Source organism: Lithobates pipiens, unplaced genomic scaffold, assembly GCF_037356315.1.
Source record: "Lithobates pipiens isolate NorthernLeopardFrog02 unplaced genomic scaffold, aLitPip1_a1.2 Scaffold_16, whole genome shotgun sequence".
NCBI classification, from domain to species: domain Eukaryota; kingdom Metazoa; phylum Chordata; class Amphibia; order Anura; family Ranidae; genus Lithobates; species Lithobates pipiens.
Window position 1 is genome coordinate 135,320,353 of NW_027507748.1, and position 24,171 is coordinate 135,344,523.

A 24,171-nucleotide genomic window follows, 5' to 3' on the forward strand; every position below is an offset into this window, starting at 1 on the left:
ACACTGCAAATAATCTTTATTTAGAACTCAGTGGTATAATGATACCATAGCAGCCACTAAATGATGATATACAGTATATAAAGATATAGTAATGTAATAAATAATACATGTAACAAACCTCTTCTCCTGTTTAGCACAGTTCACCTAAAATAACTTGTTCAAAGTACACAGTTTGTTGTAAACAATTCTTCAGGTGTACTTTGGAACTTTTGCAGACATAATACTACAAGAGAAAAAAACAAACGCAGCTCTCTGAAATTAAGAGAATACCGTTATCACCAATAGAGAGTAAGAATATGCTATATCTTAACTAAGAGAATCCAGTTACTCGGATTTGGTATGTTGACCTTACACAAGAGCTAGATCTCTGCATTTTCTTACAAGAGTACATTGCTTTGCTACATCAACCACCATTCCACCAGCCTTCTACATTCAAACCATGTGCTACGTTGAAGGAAGAAGGGTCAACTTTACACCCGATTAAAGATAATTGGCAATGATGGGCTCTTACCAGTGCAATCATGACTATATAAACATATCTTTAATCAGGTAACAGTGTTGCCAATCGTCAGTATTTTTACTGGCAGCCAGTAAAAAAACTGGCATTTTCCTCTTGCCAGTAAATGACAGTGACAGGAAAAACTGGCCAGTATAAAATATGGCTGTGACGCTTGGCTCGTGCATGCACAGTTCTGTCTGGAGCCTGGCAAGACCATCTGAGGGGGCCTTGCTACAGTGTGTTTTCGTGGCAACCGGCGGAGGGGGATGGTCTGGCGAAGGCAATGTTGTGTAATGTAATGGTGCAAGGGAGCCGAGCAGAGTGGCCAGTGCCTCGTGTGTGGGTCTGCGGGACAGGAGCAAACCGGGGAACGGGACTGTCAGTGCTGTTTGGACTGGAGTGGACTGAAGGGACCATCTGACGTGGAGATAGAATGTCACTGTGACTCAGGAGGAGACCTGTTGTGTTGGTGAGGTGTCATCTGTGCTGCTGCACACTGCTGTCAGTGTCACTGTGAGAGTCAATTTCATGTGTGTGTGCCACCCAGTCTAATCTCTTGTCCTCTTGAGTGCTGTTCCTGCCTTAATATCTACCTTAAGTCACATTTCTAATTGCATAATGTACTTGTTTGTAGCCTAAATACTGACATTTGCACTTAAAACTTTAATTTTGTATCTTTTGGAAGTGCCAGTACCAACATGGCTGTGCCAGTAAATTTTGTGTCCTGTCAGTAAATTTCAATCTGATAGGCTCGCAACCCTGTCAGGTAAAAGCAGTTGTGCCAATGTACCATGTCTGCCAGTGGGATCTTACATTTTTTTTATGTAGCGCCGGGTTCCTGAAGAGCACAAGCTATGTTTTGTAAATTTCGTTTTTTCCTAAGACTATAGTTGGGTCTTAGGGTTAAATTCAGTAAATTGTTATCTTGGCATCAGTTTGGCTGGACTGTACTATGTTCTGCCTGGTCATAGGTGTAGGTATCACCTTTGATAGGCATTGGAACGCAGTCTGGTTGGACGCATTGGGTACCAATCTCTCTCTCTGAGCCAATCAGCGGGTGCGTTGTCTCGCTGTGTATTCCGGGAGAGGGTACTTAAAGTGCCAAGGTCACGTGTTTCTGGGTTCCGGTCCAGAAGTATATTCTGACTCCATGGTCCTGGTCCTCCTGACCAGCCCCCAGAGGCCCTCGTGGCCTGGGGTGCGGATCCATCTGTTTCCGGGTCGCGAGACTGGCTAGTCCGAGGCACAGTAACTGGAAGGAGGATTTCAAGGTGGTCCAGTGCCGTCTCGGGTTTGGAGAGGCCCAGCAACTCAAAACGTAACCGGGGTAGGACTCTTCAGAAGAGGGCCACGCACGAGGCTGGCTGCTCGGTAAGAGCCTGGAAGCTAAGATGAAAGGACGCCAAGTAAATCTGCATTCTTACGGTATCGCCGGATCGGCTACAAGATACTGGTACTGTTAGAAAGTTCCTAATTTCATCCTTTCATTACACTTAAGTTTCTGACAATCAGTTCTACAATCAAGTCTGTGGCAGAGACTTTTCTCATTTAAAGTTCTACAACCAAGTCTGTGGCAGAGACTTTGCTAAGTTTAAATCACCTGTCAGCTGCTAAATCCACAAACAGGGATTTATCCGGTAGTTGAAAGTTGAAATATCCAGTTGCGAAAGGCTATTCCCTGGATCATCTAGAGAGAGACATTTCAAGTGTCAGCACTCAGCAGTTCCAAAGTACCTGAGCTTTACTACCCATAACCTCTATTCACAACTGAGAGACTGTGTTATGTTCAACGTTTTATGCAAATAAAAATTCCAAAAAGGGATTCAAGTGTCGGTCTCTGCAGTTTATTAAGCCATCAACCTCGGGAACCCCTAGACAAGAACAAGGTGGAGAAGGTAAATGGTAAGCCCAGCAAAACCAGCCTCTCCTTCGGGGGTCAGTACTACATTTATAGGCTAAAATAAAAAGAATGGGGGATATTTATTATAGCAAAAAGTATACAATCTTTAGTTTCTTTCAAAATTGTCACTCTTTTTTTTGTTTATAGCGCAAAAAATAAAAACCGCAGAGATGATCAAATTCCACCAAAAGAAAGCTCTATATGTGGGGAAAAAAGGACATCAATTTTGTTTGGGTACAGAGTAGCACAACAGCTCAATTGTCAGTTAAAGTGATGCATTGCTGTATCGCAAAAAATGGCCTGGTCATTGAGCAGCCAAATCTTCCGGGGCTGAAGTGGTTAACCACCGCACGCAGATATACGTCCTTACTTTGAAGAGGAATACCATAGTTGTGGCAACAGCTAGCTGCCATAACCCCAGTATCCTCTTTTTCGGACGGTGGTCCGGTTTCCGAAAATAGTTTTTTTTTTATTGCATTTTAGTGTAAATATGAGATCTGAGGTCTTTTTGACCCCAGATCTCATATTTAAGAGGTCCTGTCATGCTTCTTTTCTATTACAAGGAATGTTTACATTCCTTGTAATAGGAATAAAAGTGACACATTTTTTTTAACCACTTGCTTACTGGGCACTTAAACCCCCCTCCTACCCAGACCAATTTTCAGCTTTCAGCGCTGATGCACTTTGAATGACAATTGCGCGGGCATACAAACCTGTACCCAAATGAAATTTTTATCATTTTTTTCTCACAAATAGAGCGTTCTTTTGGTGGTATTTAATTACAGCTGGGAGTTTTATTTTTTGCTAAACAAACAAAAAAAGATGCAAAAAAAAAAAAAAAAATCATGTTTAATAGTTTGTTATAAAATTTTGCAAACAGGTCATTTTTCTCCTTCATTGAAATGCGCTGATGAGGCGGCACTGATAGGCGGCACTGGTGGGCACTGATAGGCGGCACTGGTGGGCACTGATAGGCACAGTTAAGGCGACACTAAAAGGCACAGATAAGGTGGCACCGATAGGCACAGATAAGACAGTACTGATGGGCACAGATAAGGTGGCACTGATGGGCATAGATGGGCACTGATAGGTGGCAATGATGGGTGGCATGGATGGGTGGCACGGATTGGTGGCACGGATGGGTGGCACTAAGGGGCACTGATGGGTACCACTGATAGATGGGACTGATGGGCACTGATAGGTGGCACTGATAGGTGGCTCTGATAGGTGGCACTGCTGGGCACTGATGGGCAGCACTGATGGGCACTGGTAGATGACACTGATGGGCACGGATATGTGGCACTGAGGTGCAGCAATGTTTTTGAGGCAGATTGTGGGCACTGATAGGTGGCACTGTGGGCACTGATATATGGCACTGTGGGTACTGATGTATGGCACTGTGGGCACTGATTTATGGCACTGATGTATGGCACTGCTGGGTGGCACTATGGGCACTGATGGGTGGCACTGCTGTGTGGCACTTTATTAACCACTTAACAACCGCCCATTGCCGATTAATGGCTTCAGGACGGTTGTTTAACTCTGAGAGGCTGTTAATTAACGGCCTCACAGAATTCTGCTCTCGCGCGCCCCCTGGGGGCGCACACGAGATCATCCGTGACCGCCGGGTCCAGTGGACACGGCGCATCACGGATCACGGTAAACGGCCGCTCGTCGCGGCCGTTTACCACGTGATCGCTCCGTCAAATGACGGAGTGATCACTTGTAAACAAACCGGCGTCATAACATGACGCCAGTTCCTCCCTCCCCCTCTCTGTACCGATGGGTACAGCGGAGGGGAAAGAGATCGGTGTCAGCAGCATTGTGGGCTGCATCTGCAGTGCCCACATCGCTGCTCACCGAATTTAACCCCTCAATTCCCTGCCAATACTCTGCCAATACTCTGCAATACTCTGCAATACCCTGCAATACTCTGCAGTACCCTGCCATTACTCTGCAGTACCCCCCAATACTCTGCAGTACCCTGCCATTACTCTGCAGTACCCCCCATTACTCTGCAGTACCCCCATTACTCTGCAGTACCCCCAATACTCTGCAGTACCCGCCATTACTCTTCAGTACCCCCCATTACTCTGCAGTACCCCGCCATTACTCTGCAGTACCCCGCCATTACTCTGCAGTACCCTGCCATTACTCTGCAGTACCCGCCATTACTCTGCAGTACCCCCAATACTCTGCAGTACCCTGCCATTACTCTGCAGTACCCCCCAATACTCTGCAGTACCCTGCCATTACTCTGCAGTACCCCCCATTACTCTGCAGTACCCCCCAATACTCTGCAGTACCCGCCATTACTCGGCAGTACCCGCCATTACTCTTCAGTACCCCCCCATTTCTCTGCAGTACCCCGCCATTACTCTGCAGTACCCGCCATTACTCTGCAGTACCCGCCATTACTCTGCAGTACCCCCAATACTCTGCAGTACCCTGCCATTACTCTGCAGTACCCCCCAATACTCTGCAGTACCCTGCCATTACTCTGCAGTACCCCCCATTACTCTGCAGTACCCCCCAATACTCTGCAATACCCCGCCAATACTCTGCAATACCCCGCCAATACCCCGCAATACCCTGCCATAAATTGCCATACCCAGCCATACTCGGAGATACCCAGCCATACTCGGTGATACCCTGCAATACCCAGCCATAGACGCCCCCCCACCCCTCACCACCCTCCGGTGCTTCTACCAACTCGCCAGTACGATCAAAGCCAGAATCTTTTTTTTTTTTTTTCAGGCTTCCCAGCCTAGAGGTGAGATGTGGGGTCATATTGACCCCCAGATTTCACTGTAAAGAGGACCTGTCACCCCATATTCCTATTACAAGGGATGTTTACATTCCTTGTAATAGGAATAAAAGTGATCAAAAACTTATTTTGGGGAAAAAAATGTCAAACTAAAATAAATAAAGTAAAATGAAAAATAAAAAATAAAATAAAAATTTAAAGCACCCCTGTCGCCATGTGCTCGCATGCAGAAGCGAACGCATACGTAAGCCCTGCCCACATATGAAAACGGTGTTCAAACCACACATGTGAGGTATCGCCGCAAACGTTAGAGCGAGAGCAATAATTCTAGCCCTAGACCTCCTCTGCAACTCAAAACATGTAACCAGTAAAAAAAATTTAAAGCGTCGCCTATGGGGATTTTTTAAGTAGCGACGTTTGGCGCCATTCCACGGGCATGTGCAATTTTGAAGAGTGACATGTTTGATATCTATTTACTCAGCGTAACTTCATCTTTCACTTTATGCAAAAATTGGGCTAACTTTACTGTTTTTTTTAAGCACAAAACATTTTTTTTCCCCTAAAAAAAGCGTTCGAAAAATTGCTGCGCAAATATGAGATAAAAATTTGCAACGACCACCATTGTATTCTCCAGGGTCTTTGCTAAAAAAAAAATATATAATGTTTTGGGGTTCTATGTAATTTTCTAGCAAATAAATGATGATTTTTACATGTAGGAGAGAAATGTCAGAATTGTCCTGGGTGCTCCAGAACGCCTGATGGCGCTCCCTGCATGTTGGGCCTCTGTATGTGGCCACACTGTGTAAAAGTCTCACACATGTGGTATCGCCGTACTCGGGAGTAATAGCAGAATGTGTTTTAGGGTGTAATTTGTGGTATACATATGCTGTGTGTGAGAAATAACCTGATAATATGACAATTTTGTGGAAAAAAAATAAAATAAAGGAAAATAAATCTTGATTTTGCAAAGAATTGTGGGAAAAAATTACAACTTCAAAAAACTCATCATGCCTCTTACTAAATACATTGGAATGTCTTCTTTCCAAAAAGGGGTCATTTGGGGGTATTTGTACTTTTCTGGCATGTTAGGGTCTCAAGAATTTAAATAGGCCGTCAGTCCTTCAGGTGTGATCAATTTTCATATATTGGCACCATAGCTTGTGGACTCTATAACGTTCACAAAGACCAAATAATATCCACCAATTTGTACTTATTTTTACCAAAGATATGTAGTAGTATAAATTTTGGCCAAAATTTATGAAGAAAAAATTACTAATCTGCTAAATTTTATAACAGAAACAAAGAAAAATTCATTTTTTCGCAGAATTTTCGGTCTTTCTTCTTTTATAGCACAAAAAATAAAAAACTGAGAGGTGATTAAATACCACCAAAAGAAAGCTCTATTTGTGTGAAAAAAAGGACAAAAATTTCATATAGGTCCAGTGTTGCATGACTGAGTAATTGTCATTCAAAATGTGAGAGCACCAAAAGCTGAAAATTGGTCTGGTTATTAAGGGTGTTTAAGTGCCCAGTGGTCAAGTGGTTAATCATCTGGGGGTTACTGACAGGAGGCAGGTGATCGGCTTATTTTTTCTCAGTTTTTGCTGACAGCGCGAGGAGGAAAAATAGCCGATTACCGGCTCCGTTGTATCACATGATCAGCTGTCATTGGCTGACAGCTAATCACGTGGTAAGGGGTCGGGATCGACCCCTTGCTCGGATCCGTGATCAGGCGAGTCTCATCGACTCGCCGATCACAGAGCGCGCTGCGCACGCCCCTCAGGGGGGCGCGCAGACCGCTCGTGCACGGGACGACGTCAATAGACGTAGTCCCGGCAAAGCAGGTCCGCGCTGTAGCCGTCATTCGGCTATAGCTCGGATCTCAAGAGGTTAAACAGTGTAAAAATTAAAAATAAAAGGTAAAATAAATAAGAAAATTATTATTATTTTTAATGTGCCCTGTCCCGCTGAGCTCCCGTGCATAAGCGAAAGCATACGTGAGTAGCACCCGCATATGAAAATGATGTTCAACGGTGCACACATGTGAGGTATTTCCATGATCTGTAAAGCGAGAGCAATAATACTAGCCCTAGAGCTCCTCTGTAACTTAAAACATGCAACCTGTAGAATTTTTTAAAGGTCGCCTATAGAGATTTTTAAGGGTAAAAGTTTGCGGGCGCAATTTTGAAGCATGACATGTTGGGTATAAATTTACTCTGCGTAATATTATCTTTCCCAATATAAAAAAAAATTGTACTAACTTTACTGCTGTCTTATTGTTTAATTCAAAAAAGTGTATTTTTTGTTGTGCTCTTGTTAGCCCTTGTACACACGGTCGGAGATTCCGACAACCAAATCCGTCAGAGTAATTCCGACGGATTAATTCCGGAAGAGGTCCGGAAGTGATGTTGCATACACACGGTCGGACTAAGTTGTCGGAAAATCCGATTGTACATAACGTGATGACGTTATTTCGTTACGACAGGACTACGTTCAGGCCAGTAGCCAATAGCTTTGGTCTAGGAATTTGATCTGAGCATGCGTGCCACTTTGTCCGTTGGAGTAGGCTACACATGATCGGAGTGTCCGATTGGAGCATTTTGGCTGAAAATTTTTACCGGCAAGTTGGAAAAGTTTGTCCGACGGATATTCCGACAGAAACAGTCCGATGGAGACCACACATAGTCGGAATATCCGACAAAACGGTCCGATAGGACACATTCTGTCAGAATCTCCGACCGTGTGTACAAGGGCTAAGACCACTGCGCAAATACGGTGTGACAGAAAGTATTGCAACAACCGCAATTTTATTCTCTAGGATGTTAGAAACAAAATGTATAATGTTTGGGGGTTCTAAGTAATTTTCTAGCAAAAAAACCCCCAGTTTTTAACAACACATCTCAAAAAGAGGCTTGGTGTTTAAGTGTTTAATATTACAATTGTACTTTTAAGGTAACAAGGGGTGTAACATAGGCAAGCTAGTTTCTCATCAGACTTGATGGAATGTGAATATGTAATCAAAACATTATATAGTAGGTGCCGTGTGCAATACATAGGCAAAGCATACAAAATGGAATACAGTTTTGTACAGAATGTAAAATTTCTTTCACAGTGTGAGAAAACTGTTGGTAGTACTTTACTGAATTCCCCGAATGTGAAGGTGGTGCAAAATTATCTGAATGATGCTGAGGTCATTCTGCACACATGCCAATGCCAACCCCCCCCCCCCCCCCCAACACACATTGTTGATGTTTACATCTCACCTTAAGGCCTCATGCATACTGCATACACATAAAAACACCTGTAGCGTTCGCTGTAGAATGCCACGTTAAAAAAGCACAAGTTTTTCCCTGTTTTGTTGTGTTTTTGCATTAGCGTTTTGCAAATTTTTTAGCGTTTGTGTTTTTTTAGCGAAACTGCAATCCCACTGAAAATGCTTATACACGCCGGATAACTGTGTTTTGCCACATTTTTCAGCATCAGAGCATTCTTACAGCTGAAAAACTCCTCTTCAAACGCAGTCATTTTTCTTTCTAGCCTAAAAAGCCCCTGCCATAAAAAAACACTGATAAACGCCCACGAGTGCAAGGACACATAGCATAACATGCTAGGGAGTTTACTGACAGTAAAAAAAAACACCTGACGCCCAAAACAGCGGCTGTAAAAATGCCCAGTGTGCATGAGGCCTAAATTAGTTATTCACATGGCAGCATGGGCACAGAATAACCTTGGTTTCCAGCCATTCAGAAGGACTGAAGGCTGTGGTTGTTCTATGCCGCCACAGCTGGAATGACTAAAGTTGCGTACACACAATTGGATTTTCCGACGGGGAAATGTGTGATGACAGACTGTTGGTGGAAAATCCAACCGTGTGTATGCTCCATCAGACAATTGTCAGATTTTCCGCAGAAAAATGTTGGATAGCAAGTTTTAAAATTTTCCACGGACAAATGTCTGTTGTTGGATTTTCTGAGCGTGTGTACACAAGTCCGTCGGACAAAAGTCCAAATTACAAACACGCATGCTTGGAAGCAAGGGCGAGCCAGAAGCGGTCGGTCTTGTAAACTAGCGTTTGTAATGGAGAATTAACATTTGTGACACGGCAAATTATGAAATCTCCAAATGCATCGCACATTCTCTTCTTCTTTAATGGGAAAATAATGAAGCTGCTTTGCTGGTGATACTGATGGAGTTATTGCAAACTAATTTTCAAAGACTTTTTTTTTCTAGTGATATCAAGAATAATATTATTATGCTTTTTTTTTTATTATTATTTGGGAAAGTTACCACAACACCATTATCCCGCAGTTTATAAGATCAAAGATACATGTTAGTGTCCTTTGTTAATTTTACATTGTATTTTTTAAAATGGAACTGCCTACTCCCAAAATGTCGTTTGAAGTAAAACACATAGCCAAGTATTATTCAACACAATTTTTTTTATTGTGCATTAAAAAAAGAAAACAAATAAAATTAGACATGCTATCTGCCAATAGAACTTAACCAAAAAGTGCATTCTATGCATCCAAAAATATAGAAAGTATACCAAATCAAATCATTACTCAACCAAATAATAATAATAACTCCAAGGCCAATAATAAATAACACGTTATCTCCTCCGATTCCACAACATGTCTGGTTGAGGAACAGCCATTCAGAAACGAACTGAAAAGCATGAAATGAAAAGCGCTAAATGAAAAGCGTGAAAAAGAAAAGAGCGAATCAACACTCACCAAACTTCTACTAAACATGAAATTAGCAGAAGGATCCCAAAGGGCAGCGCTAAAGAGCTGAAAAACCACGTAGTACGTCACTACGTTCATGATTGTTGGCCAAAAATTGTGTGCCATGTGTATGCAAGAAAAGTTTGAGCCAACACCCTTCAGACAAAAGTCCACGGTTTTGTTGGCCAACAATCCGATCGTGTGTACAAGGCTTAAGGCTCCTTTCACACTTGTGCTACTTATGAGACCCAAAGTCACAGGACATGTGAACTGCCATGTATCTCTATAAGAGTCGTTCCATTTGACACTACTGAAATTGCCGTGACTTCATAAAAGGTTTTTGCATTACTTTGATCTGACTTTGCCACGACTTTAATGCCAGGGAATGTAAAAGACTTATCAAAGTCACTTCAAAGTTGTATCAAAGACAGACTCCAAAGTGGCACTGAAAGTCAAACATCTCTATACTTACTCTGTGCAATGTAATTGCACAGAGCGGCCCTGAACCTTCTTTTCTCTGGTCCCCCGCTGGCACTCCTGGCTCCTCCTCCCTGTCCAGTGCCTCCAGGCGCTTCCCATAGGGGGCACTCCTGCGAGATCGCTTCTGAGCCCAGCTACTGCGTCCATTGACACAGATAGTGGGACTTGGCCTGCTCCCTCGTCGCCAGCTTTAATTGCATACCTCCCAACTTTTTGAGATGGGAATGAGGGACACCTATCATCAAAAGTATGAAGGCATAGGACACACCCCTTGCCACGCCCCCTTAAAGGAGAATTGTACCCAAAATACAAGATTGTTTAAACCCATAGGTGCTTTTTTTAACCACTACTATTCCTTTATATTGGCTTTTGGAATTTACAAATGCAGCAATTTAGAAATCAGATGAAAGGTTTAGCACTGGGAAACACTTTTGATAGATAAAAAGTGCATTTTATCTACATCTACTGTATATGGATCAAAATGAGGGACAAATGAGGAGGAAAGAGGGACAGAGGGACATTACTCCAAATCAGGGAAAGTCCCTCCAAATCAGGGACAGTTGGGAGCTATGTAATTGACAACACGGGGAGCCAGTGGCTTCAGTGCTCCAGCAATGCCAGGAGGACCCAGAAGTGAGGGGAGAGAAAAGCTGCAGATGTGCACAGTGCTGGATCGAATGAGGGCTCAGGTAATTATGGGGGAGGATAAGGAGCCTTTATGTCCATGGGGCCCGATAAGACCAGTCTGGTTGCCAGCACTGGATTCATAAGGAGAACATTCCCCCCACCAAAGGGGCTTCCCCTATACAATTAATAATAATTAAATAATATGTTTATTTTATTAAAATGTGTCTTGGGAAGTAATATTTTGCCTGCAGTCTTCAGTAAGGCTGCTTTCACACTGCAGCCCAGCGGCCGCGTTAGCGGTAAATTGCATTTTGTTTTAGCGGTGCTTTACCATCATCTTAGCGTCGCTTTTCAGCTGCTAGTGGGGTGCTGTTAACCCCCGCTAGCAGCCAAAGGGTTAACACCGCCCGTGTTGCAGCACTTTGGAAGCGCTACCCATTCATTCCAATGGGCAGGGGCGGTTTGGGGACTCTGTATGCAGCGCTCCCAAACCACTAGGGATGAGCTCAGGCGTGTTTGCATGGTCCACGTGCAGAGCCCGCCAGGAAGTCGGCGCAGCACAGTGCTAATCACAGGCAGTGAGACATTGCCCGATCTCTGCAGCCGTGGGCTCTGCATGTGGACCGTGTGAACACGCCTGAGCTCATCCTTATTCAGGACAGATAATATACAGTATATTGCTGTGTATCCTTCAGAATGACTGATTTCAGCACACACATACATACTAGTGCGTTGTGATTGGTAATACTATTGTTTATGAAATGTCTTGTGAAAAGCTGTGATACAGTAGAAAGGCCCAGTCAGATGTAAACACACAGGACGGAATGTCCCTTTAAGGCGTTCAGTGACTCAGCAGGCAGGGGGAGGTTTGTCCTGTGACGGCCGCCGTCGGTGCAGTGTGCTGTGGAAGGTCGGGTGGCAGAGGTTACAGCTGCACCACGTGTGATTGTGTGTGAGCGGCCGGCTCTGTCCTTCCAGCGCCATCTAACACAGAGGACATGGTCAGCAAGACAGAGGAGCCCGGCGTACAGAGCCCAGCCACCGCTCACAGCCCTGACAAGAGCCCGGGACCCTGCTGTGGTAATGACCTCCACACTGTGCACTGCTACAGGAGGAAGGAGACCTTCTGAGACTCAATGGAGGGATACCCAGAGGAGAGCATGCCATTCCTCCTCCATGTCTGCACTAGAGCTCTGGGTATTGTGTACACACTGTGCGGTTGGTTTACTAAGGCAGAGCCACTTGGAAGTGCTGTAGATCTGAGGGGAAGCTCTGCTGATTTTACCATCCAGTCATGTGCAAGCTAAAATGCTGTATTTTTATTTTCCTTGTAGATCTGAGGGGGACATGCAAGGAAAATTAAAAAAAAAAAAAACAGCATTTTAGCTTGCACATGACTGGATGGTAAAATCAGTAGAGCTTCCCCTCAGATCTACAGAGACTGCACTTTCAAGTGCACTTGTAGTGCAAAGTGGATTTGCCTTTAGTAAAAAAATCCCCATTGTGTTCCATTGTATCCCAGCACTGCTGGAGGAAGTCATCTGTAACATTGTAGTGCTTAAGACAGTACTGCACTATAGATGTGTGTGTGTGATGGGATATACTCCATGTGATGTATAGAAGTGTGTGTGTGTGTGATGGGACACGCTCCCATGTGACGCATAGAAGCGAGTGTGACGGGACACGCTCCCATGTGACGCATAGAAGCGTGTGTGATGGGACACGCTCTCATGATGTGACGTATGTAGAAGCGTGTATGACGGGACACGCTCTCATGATGTGACGTATGTAGAAGCGTGTATGACGGGACACGCTCCTATGTGATGTGTAGAAGCGTGTATGGCGGGACACGCTCCTATGTGACGTGTAGAAGCGTGTATGGCGGGACACGCTCCTATGTGACGTATAGAAGCGTGTATGGCGGGACACGCTCCTATGTGACGTATAGAAGCGTGTATGGCGGGACACGCTCCTATGTGACGTATAGAAGCGTGTATGGCGGGACACGCTCCTATGTGACGTATAGAGGCGTGTATGGCGGGACACGCTCCTATGTGACGTATAGAAGCGTGTATGGCGGGACACGCTCCTATGTGACGTATAGAAGCGTGTATGGCGGGACACGCTCCTATGTGACGTATAGAAGCGTGTATGGCGGGACACGCTCCTATGTGACGTATAGAAGCGTGTATGGCGGGACACGCTCCTATGTGACGTATAGAAGCGTGTATGGCGGGACACGCTCCTATGTGACGTATAGAAGCGTGTATGGCGGGACACGCTCCTATGTGACGTATAGAAGCGTGTATGGCGGGACACGCTCCTATGTGACGTATAGAAGCGTGTATGGCGGGACACGCTCCTATGTGACGTATAGAGGCGTGTATGGCGGGACACGCTCCTATGTGACGTATAGAAGCGTGTATGGCGGGACACGCTCCTATGTGACGTATAGAAGCGTGTATGGCGGGACACGCTCCTATGTGACGTATAGAAGCGTGTATGGCGGGACACGCTCCTATGTGACGTATAGAAGCGTGTATGGCGGGACACGCTCCTATGTGACGTATAGAAGCGTGTATGGCGGGACACGCTCCTATGTGACGTATAGAGGCGTGTATGGCGGGACACGCTCCTATGTGACGTATAGAGGCGTGTATGGCGGGACACGCTCCTATGTGACGTATAGAGGCGTGTATGACGGGACACGCTCCTATGTGACGTATAGAGGCGTGTATGACGGGACACGCTCCTATGGGACGTATAGAAGCGTGTATGGCGGGACACGCTCCTATGGGACGTATAGAAGCGTGTATGGCGGGACACGCTCCTATGGGACGTATAGAAGCGTGTATGGCGGGACACGCTCCTATGGGACGTATAGAAGCGTGTATGGCGGGACACGCTCCTATGGGACGTATAGAAGCGTGTATGGCGGGACACGCTCCTATGGGACGTATAGAAGCGTGTATGGCGGGACACGCTCCTATGGGACGTATAGAAGCGTGTATGGCGGGACACGCTCCTATGGGACGTATAGAAGCGTGTATGGCGGGACACGCTCCTATGGGACGTATAGAAGCGTGTATGGCGGGACATGCTCCTATGTAACGTATAGCAGTATACACTACTGCACCATACAAGTGTGTATGACATGGCACATACTCCATGTAATGTATAGAATTACACTACTGCATAATAGAAGCCTGTGTGACGGTAGGGCATACTCCATGTCGCAGTGTAGAGAAGCACATAGCACAGTACTGCATGATGTATGTGGCGTAGTACAGTTTTACATAGACAAAGAGTGTGTGATATAGGACATACTCCATGTTAGTGTAGAGAAGTACATAGTACAGTACCGTATAAAAGAGGCCTATGTGATGCAGGATTAACTCCATGTAGTAAAGTACTACATAGAAGTGCACGTGAGATGTAGTACATACTCCATGTTAGTGTAGAGAAGTACATAGTATAGGACTGCTAGAAGTCCACTTGACACAGGATGTTCTTCATGTAAACAGTGTATAGAAGTACATAGTACAGTACTGCATAAAAAGTGTGTGTGTGAAGGCAAGACCTACTCCATGTCACAACTGTAAAGTGTTTATGAACAGATAGTACAGTCACTAGATATAAGAAAGCATGACATACTCCATGTAACTGTAGATAAAAGTATAGTTACTGCATAAAATGTGTATGTGTGATGGTAGGGCACAATCATGTAACATGTTGTATAGAAGTGTGCCAGTATTGACTGTGTGTGCAAAGCAGAAGTGTAGGTACGGAAAGCTGCTTCTGCCAAGAATTTGGTAGCTGAATCTCACTGTGGAAGTGTGATGAAGGTGGTGATTTCTTTGTGACTATAACTGTATATGCACCGCTGTGATTTTAGAAGATGCCTACTACATTGGGTCAAAGGGTCCAGAATCCTGTGTTCTGTATAACACAGAATCAAATTATTTTTAAATGGGATGAGATATAAATGCATTCTTGGGGATTTATTTCAGGTACTTGTCTAGCTTCGTCAATTTACAAAGCGCTTTCCATTTACGTTATACATTCACATTGGTCCATGCCTTTATGGAGCTTACAATATTTGGGCCAATTTAGACAGGAGACAATTATCCTACCAGCACGTCTTTTGGAGTGTGGGAGGTAGCCCACGCAGGCACAAGGAGAACATGCAAACTCCAGGCAGGTAGTGTTTGAACCAGCGACCCTTTTGCTGCTAGGCGAATGTGCCAACCACTACACCACTGTGCTGCCCCCATTGGGATTTGGGAATAAACTTTTAAGAATTATGTTTCAAGAGCTTGTTTGGTAAAATATAGGTCAGTAGAAGTATATTGGAGTGTAGTAAGTAAAGCTTTTGTCTAGTTGCATTAGTTTTTTTTTTTTTTTTTTTTTTTCTACACGGCTTGGAAAATCTTGTCTTTATGCCCTTGGGAGAATCCTTGCATTTACAATGCCCTTGTGTATCAGTCTCTTTACTACTTCCTCTGGCCTATGAATTCAACAAGACAGGACCCAGCGCTGGACCTCCAGTGCTAGAGCGTGTCTGCCTGCTGTGATCTGTCTGTCCTTGATCTGTAAGCCAGTGAAAAAATGTGAGCGATTTTTGTTAGAGGCCTAGAGGTTGATATTTAACAACCCATTTCACAAGACGCAGACAGCTTTGCAATCTGTTTATCTTGGTTGTGCTGGTGTGCTATAACTGATGAATGTGTCCAATCAGTTGTGTGTACTTCGTTTTTTTTTGGGGGGGGGGAATATGGGAGAAATGAACATAGTTTAGAAGTTGTTTAAGCATTGCCAATACTGTGTATTTTGTTATTCATACAAAAATGAACAAGAGTTTGCTTGTGAGATTGACTTGTACTAGTTAAGCATGATCCAAATAAATGAAAGGCGTGTTGTTGCATTGTAGACTTTTCTGGGTTGTAATTTGGTGTCTAGGACGGCAGTGTCACATGGGTTAGTAAAATGTCTGTGGATTTCTGTAAAGTGTCATTAAATGCTCTGTCTACCCAAACTGACATTTCAGGTTTAGGTAGATGCTCATGGGTTAAACTATGCTCTTATTGTATGTGTCTGGGAATTGAGCAACATCCGCTGGGCATTTATATTCTAATTTCTGTCTGGGAGTCAGAACATAAAGTAGGTCTATAGGTGCCCATAGACATTAGAAGACAATCTCCCAGCTTGTCTGAAATCAGCCTGCTCATACAATGATTTACTGAACGTGGGGCGCCCATGCTTACCGTCATCTCTGGGCATCCAGGCTTGTCATTGGCTGGGTTTTAATGGGAGAAATTGTCAGAAAAGTATAAAATCCTCACTGATTACTCCCTTCCCCCAATTGGCTGTTTCCATTAGTATCTCTTGTACTGTCCTGCTCTGAAGTCTTCCATACCTCCTGTGTTCTTTATTTGGATTGGAGTGTTCTCCAATTTTTTTTTTGGTACTATAGTCCTTTCTATAGCAGATGCACTTGTTGAACACTGCACCAAAAATAGAGTTAGTTTAGTAGTTCAGTTAGCAGACGCAGGGTTCTAAAACGCATTTGTGTAAGAGCTGTGTATCAAGCTGGCCATACACTATGCAATCTGATTGTACTATCTCCTTTAGCAAAACTCTGTAATAAGAGGACATACTTGGGCAATCTACTCAGTATCAGATCAGGCAGGTCCTCGTACTGCATAGTTAATGGAATATCTTAGGGCCCTTTCACACGGGCTTTCCGATCAGGTCCGTCTGTCAGTTTTTAGGCGGACTCGATCGAACACTCCATTCATTCCTATGGGGCAGCGGATGTCCGCTTCTATCCGATCTGATCCTGTCTGTGAAATCCAGACAGATTGAGACCCTAGTTTCCATCTGTCTGGAAGTTGGGATCAGGTGAAAACAGACAGGCTTTCCCTTTTTCATCCGATCTCTCCATAGAGGCTCTGAAATGTCTGTGCACAGTGAGTGGAGATTCCCTCGCTGAGCAAAGCAGAGTGGTTAGATTGAACTTGTGCAATAGCCTTAAAGGAGATTGTAGAATCAGATTGTATGGTCAGCCTTGGGCCTTTGTCAGACAGAAACTCGGCAGCAACATGATTGCTAAATTGAACGGCAACCTGCTTGTACAGGGTAGGTCCCTTGCTGGCTGAGATCCTGCCCGAATGTTGCTTGCCATTGAGGGAGCGGTGGCGGAACACTACCTTGGTGGGTCACCTGACAAAGGAAGTGACATCACAGATCCAGGTGAGTGCTTTCTCTCCTGGTGATGCTCTGCATGGATTTCCAAAAGTAGTTCCTGCGCTACTTTTGGTGACTTTGGGGTCAATTTCAATAGACATCTGTGCATGAACCCGCACGGATGTCTTTCAAATCGCCCCCGAGTTCGCACTGAAAGGCAGGTTTGAAATTGTGTAAGTTCAGGTGAACGCGCATGATTTCAAACCTGCCTTCCGTGTGAGCGAGGGCTTAGACCCTGCGGCTGTTGAGGCAGAGCCTGGGGAGGGGGAATGTTATCTCTATTACCAAATATTAAAGGCATGGTTCACCTTTACCAAAAAACTACAGATAAGATAAAGATAAATTGTTTTTATCTGTAGATAAAAACAAATGGCCCCAAAGTTAAATAATAGCCTTGCTATAAGACCCCTTTCACACTGCTGCACCCATAGCATTGGCGGTAAAACACCACTATTTTACTGTTTACTGTTTTACCATCAGATTTGCAGTGCATTTCAGTCCCTATCGGGGCTCTTTTTCCCCCCGCTAGTGGCCGAGAAAGTGTTAAAACTGCCTGCAATATGCCGCAATAGTGGCGTTTTGCCGGTGGTAATGCAGTGTTGCCCCATTGATTTCAATAGGGAGCAGCGGTGGAGGAGCGTTAAACACACCGCTTCTCCCCCGCTCCAAAGAAACTGCTGGCAGGACTTTTCCTGCCATCCTGCCAGCGCACCGCTCCTGTGTGAAAGCCCTCGGACTTTCGCACGGGAATGAATGGAGCAGCAGTTTGAGGGTGGATTGCAGGCGCTATTTCTAACAATATAGCTAGCACCTGCAAAACGCACTAGGGTGTTGGTAAGCTGTTACTGTGCACCTCCACAAGCTCCTTCTCTGTATACAACCCTCACATGTGCCTTATCTGCCCTGATACAGGAGCTCTGAGCTCATGGTTTGAGGTCACAGTAACACTAGGCCTTTCTAGCTGTGCAACGTTCAGGGAGTTTTCCAGGCAGACTTCACAAGGTGTGGAAACGCAATACACTTGTAGCAAGTATCTAATGACACCCCTTATCTGCACAGGCAGCTTTGTGGTAAAGATGATCTAACCCTTTAAGAGGCCCACTGTGATTGAATATGGAGGACTATAAGCAACATGTCATCGTATCCCTATGAAATCCTATTGGAGGACTTCCAGTAATAGCAGATGGGAAATCTTCCATTTAGTAGCAGTTTGACTGGTCACGTGGTCCCATCTGTTGCAGTATAGAAGGGAATTGAGTATTCGCACTGTGTGGTGTGACATGAAAGGCATGTGTATAGTTTATGCAACCTGTACATGAGACTACAACTCCCATCAGGTCTAGCGGACACTGTCTGAAGTGGGGAAAGCCCAGGCTACTGTGGTCCAATCAGCTGGTCACATGGTAACGTGTGTACAGTACATAGCAACCGCAGCCTGACGGCTCGTTCCCAGAGCCGTAATCAAGGTCACCTTCATTTGACACTACCACTCTGTCACGCTTGTAGGGGTCCATACGTGACACTATTGGTTTACGAGTCTTTTTTTTTTTTTTTTTTTTTTTTGTTACGGATTAAGCCCAGATGACAAATAGTCGTCGTGTCGGCGATGGCATCGCACGGAGAAGTTGTAGGGTTGTATGCCGCTCTTGGGAGGTCACCAGTGAACGCTGAACACCCCTGTATTTTGGTGCAGGTGGACGCGCCCCATAACCCCGGAAGTGTTTGTTCCACATGTTGTGGTTGGCGGGTGTTACGGAAATAACAAGGGGGCGGAGAAATCACCGGTTAACCCCTTGCAAGGCGGCGCCTATCTGAAGATGTGTGAGCACTGCAGTAATGTAAATGTGCTTATCGAAGGGATCTCCCTGACTGCCCGATTACGAGACCACGCGCAATGGGAAGTGCTAACACTTATAATCACTTCCTTAGCCGCACACTTTTTTTTTTTAACCAGTTAATCTCTGGAAGGTTTTACCCCCTTCCTGCCTTGGCCAATTTCCAGCTTTCAGCTCTGTCACACTTTGACAATTGCGGGGTCATGCAACACTGTAATCGTATGACTTTTTTTTTTTTTTCACACAAATGTATCTTTCTTTTGGTGGCATCGTGGTTGTACAGTGGTGCAATCACTGTTTACATATGCATTTCATATCTGTGTGCATTTGCGCATGAGCACGGGGGATGGGGCGCTTAAAAAAAAAAAAATAATAAAAAAAAAAAGAAGTAAAGTGTATTTTATGTCTCTATGCTTTTGTCTTTATTTTATTTTTTATATTAACGTTGTTGCTTTCACATGGTTTGAACAAGATGGTTGTGACAGCTTTGGGCAGTGACAGGTACTCTTTATGGAGACATAAGGAGTCTATTGGACCCCTGATATCCCCCATGCCTTCCAAAGCAGCTGATTAAGGGCTAGTTTGCAGCAGAGCAAGGTGCGAGAAACCTGTGTTCTGTTTGCGTTTTCCGCATCGCTTTCAAAATGCACTGCACTTTGCAGCAGGTGTTAACTTAAAGGGGTTATAAAGGCTTTTTGTTTTTTTTTTCTATTATAACAAACATGTTATACTTGCCTGCTCTGTGCAGGATTTTGTAAGGCCATGTGTACACTGGACGTTTACAGCTGCTGTTTTTGGCTTATGCCGTTTTTTTTTTTTTTTTTGCAGCCAGTAAACGCCCCAGCATGTTATCCTATGTGTCCATGCATACATAGGCTCTTATCTGTGTTTTTTGGGAGGGGTGTTTTCTGGCTGGAAAAAAACAGAACTAGTATAGTTTGAGTAAAGCTCAAAAACGCCGCTGCAAAACCCATTCTACAGTTACAGCTAATACTAATGGTGTTTTTAAAACGTCCAGTGTACTTGAGGCTTTAAGGTGCTCACTTTTACAAGAAAGCCGAACATCAACTTTAAACATAGTTTGAGGATCATGGCTGCAGCCATGATCCTAGTATACCCGCTTGCTGCCCAGAACATTTATATGTATGCAGCAAGCGGTTAAAGAAGAACTAAAGACACAAGCTCTTCCTTTTTTTTTTTTTTTTTTTTTTTAACACATCTCTGCACATTTCTGTATGTCTTGTTTAGAGCAGTAAGTTTGTTTCAATTGGCTGCCCTATGCATGAGAAACGCACAAAAAAAAAGGTGCCCGAGCCATTTAAAGGTAAATTTAAAGGGGAAGTTAATTGTCTTGGGCCACACATAAAATACATGCACAATAATAGTTGATGAGCAGAAAAAAGAGGGTAGATCACAAGTTAAAGTTGTTGTAAAGCCTAAGGGCCAGTTCACACCATAGAATGCGCTCCAGATGTTTTTTTGCGAGTGGGTTTTTGATGCAGTCCAGTGCACCCCCCCCCCCCTTTTTTTTTTTCTTCCCCTTAACCTTAAATAAGAACATGGGTGTTCCAGTGTGTTTTGGTGCATTCCCGTGAGTTTTTGATGCTTTTTTTACAGCGTTCCAGTGCAGGAAAAATGCAGCATGTTCTACTTTTTTTTAATTTTTTTTTCTGGTACTGCCAGCACTGGCGTGAACTATGCTATTGAAAACCATATAACCTACTTTCTATGCATTTTTGATGCAGAAAAAACGCATTGGACTGCATGTGGTGTAAACTCGCCCATAAAGTTTTTCACCGTTACCACTTGCTTACCGGGCACTTAAATCTATCCAGACCAATTTTCAGCGCTGATGCACGTTGAATGACAATTGCGCGGTTATACAACACTGTACCCAAATTAAATAATAATTTTTTTCCCCTGCAAATAGCTTTCTTTTGGTGGTATTTGATCACCTGTGCGATTTTTGTTATAAAATTTTAAAATGGGTAATTTTTGTCCGTCATTGATGTACGCTGATGAGGCGGCACTGATGGGTGGCAGTGATTGGTTACACTGATAGGGAGCACTTCTAGGTGGCACTGATTGGCACCACTGGTGGGCATTGATAGGTTGTACTTGTGGGCATTGATAGGTGGCATAAATGAGGCATAATTGCCTCTTCCTTTTCAGGACCGATGTCCCTTTTAAAGTGGAGGGCCACCCTGAAAAAAAAAAAATACATAAAAAATTAGTAAAAAAAAATGAAAACTTTTTTTTTTTTAACTTACCAGAAATGCCTGTTGCTAGGCACATCATCCTAATCTGCCTCTTCCTCCTCCGCGGAGATCTTCTTTCTTCTCTCCTCCGTGCGGCGTCTTCTGGGTAATGGGTCGCGCTGTGTTCTGGGAACTGTGTGTCCCAGAACACAGCGCGCCCCATTCACAAACCGCTGCGCGACTCGCGCATGCGCAGTATGAAACGGGCAGTGAAGCCGCAAGGCTCCACTGCCTGTTTCCCTTAGCCAAAATGGTGGCGCCGGGACCCGAGACTGAGGGACGGGTAAGTGTGCTTATTAAAAATCTTTTTTAAACGGCCCTCCTTTTTAAGATCGGCTTTTTTTTTTTCTTTCTTTCTTTTTTTTTTCCTCCGCTGTCAGTGGGAGGAGAAAAAAATAAACGATCACCGAGCTTTTGTTTTGATCATGTGATCAGCTGTCATTGGCTGACGCATTACTTGGATCACTGATCACCCGAGTCTCCGTGACTCGGTGATCACAGGGCACGTGCAGGGAGCGTGCACAGGGGAGGCCGTGGAACTCAGATCCACTTTGTGGCCGTCATTCAGCCATAGCGCAGATGTCAAGTGGTTAATGCATTTTATACATTAAGGTGAAAAACCTTCTGTGCTGCAATGTGCCATCCAGCCCCTCTTTTTTTTCTTACTTGAGTCCAATCCAGCGATGTGCACAAGCACAGTGATTCAGCCACTGTGTCTCTCCTCATTGGACAGATTGAAAGCAGGAGGAGCCATTGGCTCCTGCTGCTGTCAATCAAATCCTGTGACGCGTGGGTGGGGCTGAGTCACCGCTGTCTGTGTCAATGGACGCAGCAGCAGGACTTGGGAGCGAGCCCGCACTGGTGCCCCATGGAAAATGGCTTTCCGTGGGGGCACCCAATGAAGAGGAGGAGCCTGGTGTGCCTGTGGGGGACCCCAGAAGAAGAGGATCTGGACTGCTCTGGGCAAAAGCATTCCACAGAGCAGGCAAGTATAGGCATGTTTGTTATTTTAGTACAAAAAATAAAAAGCTTTACAACCACTTTAACAATCACTGATATAGATAATGTACCAATATGAGTAATAAAACATTGTCCTTTTTTTTTTAAATTTATTATAAAAGTCAAAGAAGGCAGTGTGATGTTTGACATGGTTTTTGATAAGCTAACACACCGATATCTAATTGGATGGATGTATTAGCAACTCTCAATTAATTCTTAAGGTGCTCATCAGATATTTTGGTTCTAATTTTGCCCTTTTGCGTGCTTCATTTTTTTTTTTTTTTTCATTTAATTTTGGATGATGTAGTGGGAAAGGTTGAAACCGCTGTCACTTTGTATTTGCCATCTCTGCCTCAATCGGGAGATTCTCTTCACTTCCTGCCCTGTGGGCACAACAGAAAGTGAGAGGATATCTTTCCAATATAAGTTAAAGCCTCTTCTCAATAATTATCACAGGAACAAGTGTTCCCACTGGAAGATATTTATCTGTTCTTGTTCTGATGATAACTCAAAATTTTGGATTTACCCCCACTTCTATTCCTGGTGATTAGGACAACTACAACTGGAGAAGGTGAATCTCCCTGATACGGACACAGGCAGCAATAAAACCTAACAATCATGATAATCCCTCTCCACTTTAACAAAAACAAAAGCCCAAAAAGCTTTGCTTTTAGTTATAATTGAAAGTAAACTTATGAAGGAAATACATAGTCTGCTTCCAATGCTGACCTCTCCATTCGCACATTGTGTTTTGTTCAATGGAAAGCGTTCTCTGGTTGGCCAAGGTGAGGAAAAGGGAGGTCACATCAATGGCATTTTTGTGAGTGGTGACAATGCTGGGTGGGGAAGCTACTTGCACAGGACCCTGCAGATTGCAGCTGCTCTGTATTTGCACTGAGTACTACACTGATTTTCAGCTTCCCCAGTGGCAGTTTGGGTATAAGATATGCATACTTATATTGTGCTGAACTCGTTCAATTTAACTATGCAATGAAGACCAGTCCTGGAGTTCAGCTAGAAGTATAAAGAATGGTGTTGATATGTGCAGTTTAACTAACACATATCAAAGTTGCAAAATGTGCTTAGGCTTTGACATGTTTGTTTTACCCATGGGGGCGAATGGGTAAATGTAGAAGGATTAGTGGTGGAGACCTATATCAGTGGTTTAATAGTTCTTTAGAGAGACCCAGAAAATAGCAGATGGAGAAATCTGTAAATCCATATCTATGGGTGCGCATCTCTCCTGAAAGAGAGTTGTCACGAGAGACCGATTGTTGACCGTGGTATAGCAAAATGATGGCTACAGCGCGGTTGCCCAGTTCTACAAGTGCGTCATATCGCGTCCTCCTGTGATCATGCGCTCTGGTGATCAGTGTCCTTTGGACACAGCTGATCACAGATTGGAGTAAAGGGCCAATTACAGTGGCTCGTTACAATGTCATCAGCGGTGTCCAATCACAGCTGATTATGAGATAAACACACTTGTTGGTTATCGGCATGGCTTTCCTCACACTGTCACAGTGAGAGGAGAGAGCCACTAACCCAGCTAGTGTGAAAGGAGACATCTGCACTGACAACCAGGACACTTAACATAAGTGTCCTGGTTATCTGTGCAGCCCCAACAGTGGCAATCGGTGTTGCCTATTACCTGTTTGCAAAAGTTTATAACAGAAACGAAGAAAAATGGAAGAAGGGGGTAAAAGTGCCCAGTAGGCAAGTGGTTGATAGCCACCCATATTCCCATTCTATGTTGGAATTGTTTTGCTGAGGATGATCTTCCTATGAAGAGCTTGTAATTGATGCAAGGAACAAAATGATATGTATGGTGCTGCTGTT

The 24,171-nt window shown here is 44.3% G+C and overlaps 1 protein-coding gene across 1 annotated transcript in view; it reads left to right on the forward strand.

Moving 5' to 3' along the window:
* Positions 1-11,882: 11,882 nt before the first annotated feature.
* Positions 11,883-24,171, forward strand: part of CLUH (CLUH binding protein of NUMT mRNA) — a 156,747-nt gene continuing 144,458 nt past the window's right edge. The window contains exon 1 of the mRNA XM_077480490.1: positions 11,883-12,077. Coding sequence (XP_077336616.1) covers positions 11,996-12,077 — 82 coding nt within the window. The 5' untranslated portion in view covers positions 11,883-11,995. The remainder of the gene's footprint in view (positions 12,078-24,171) is intronic.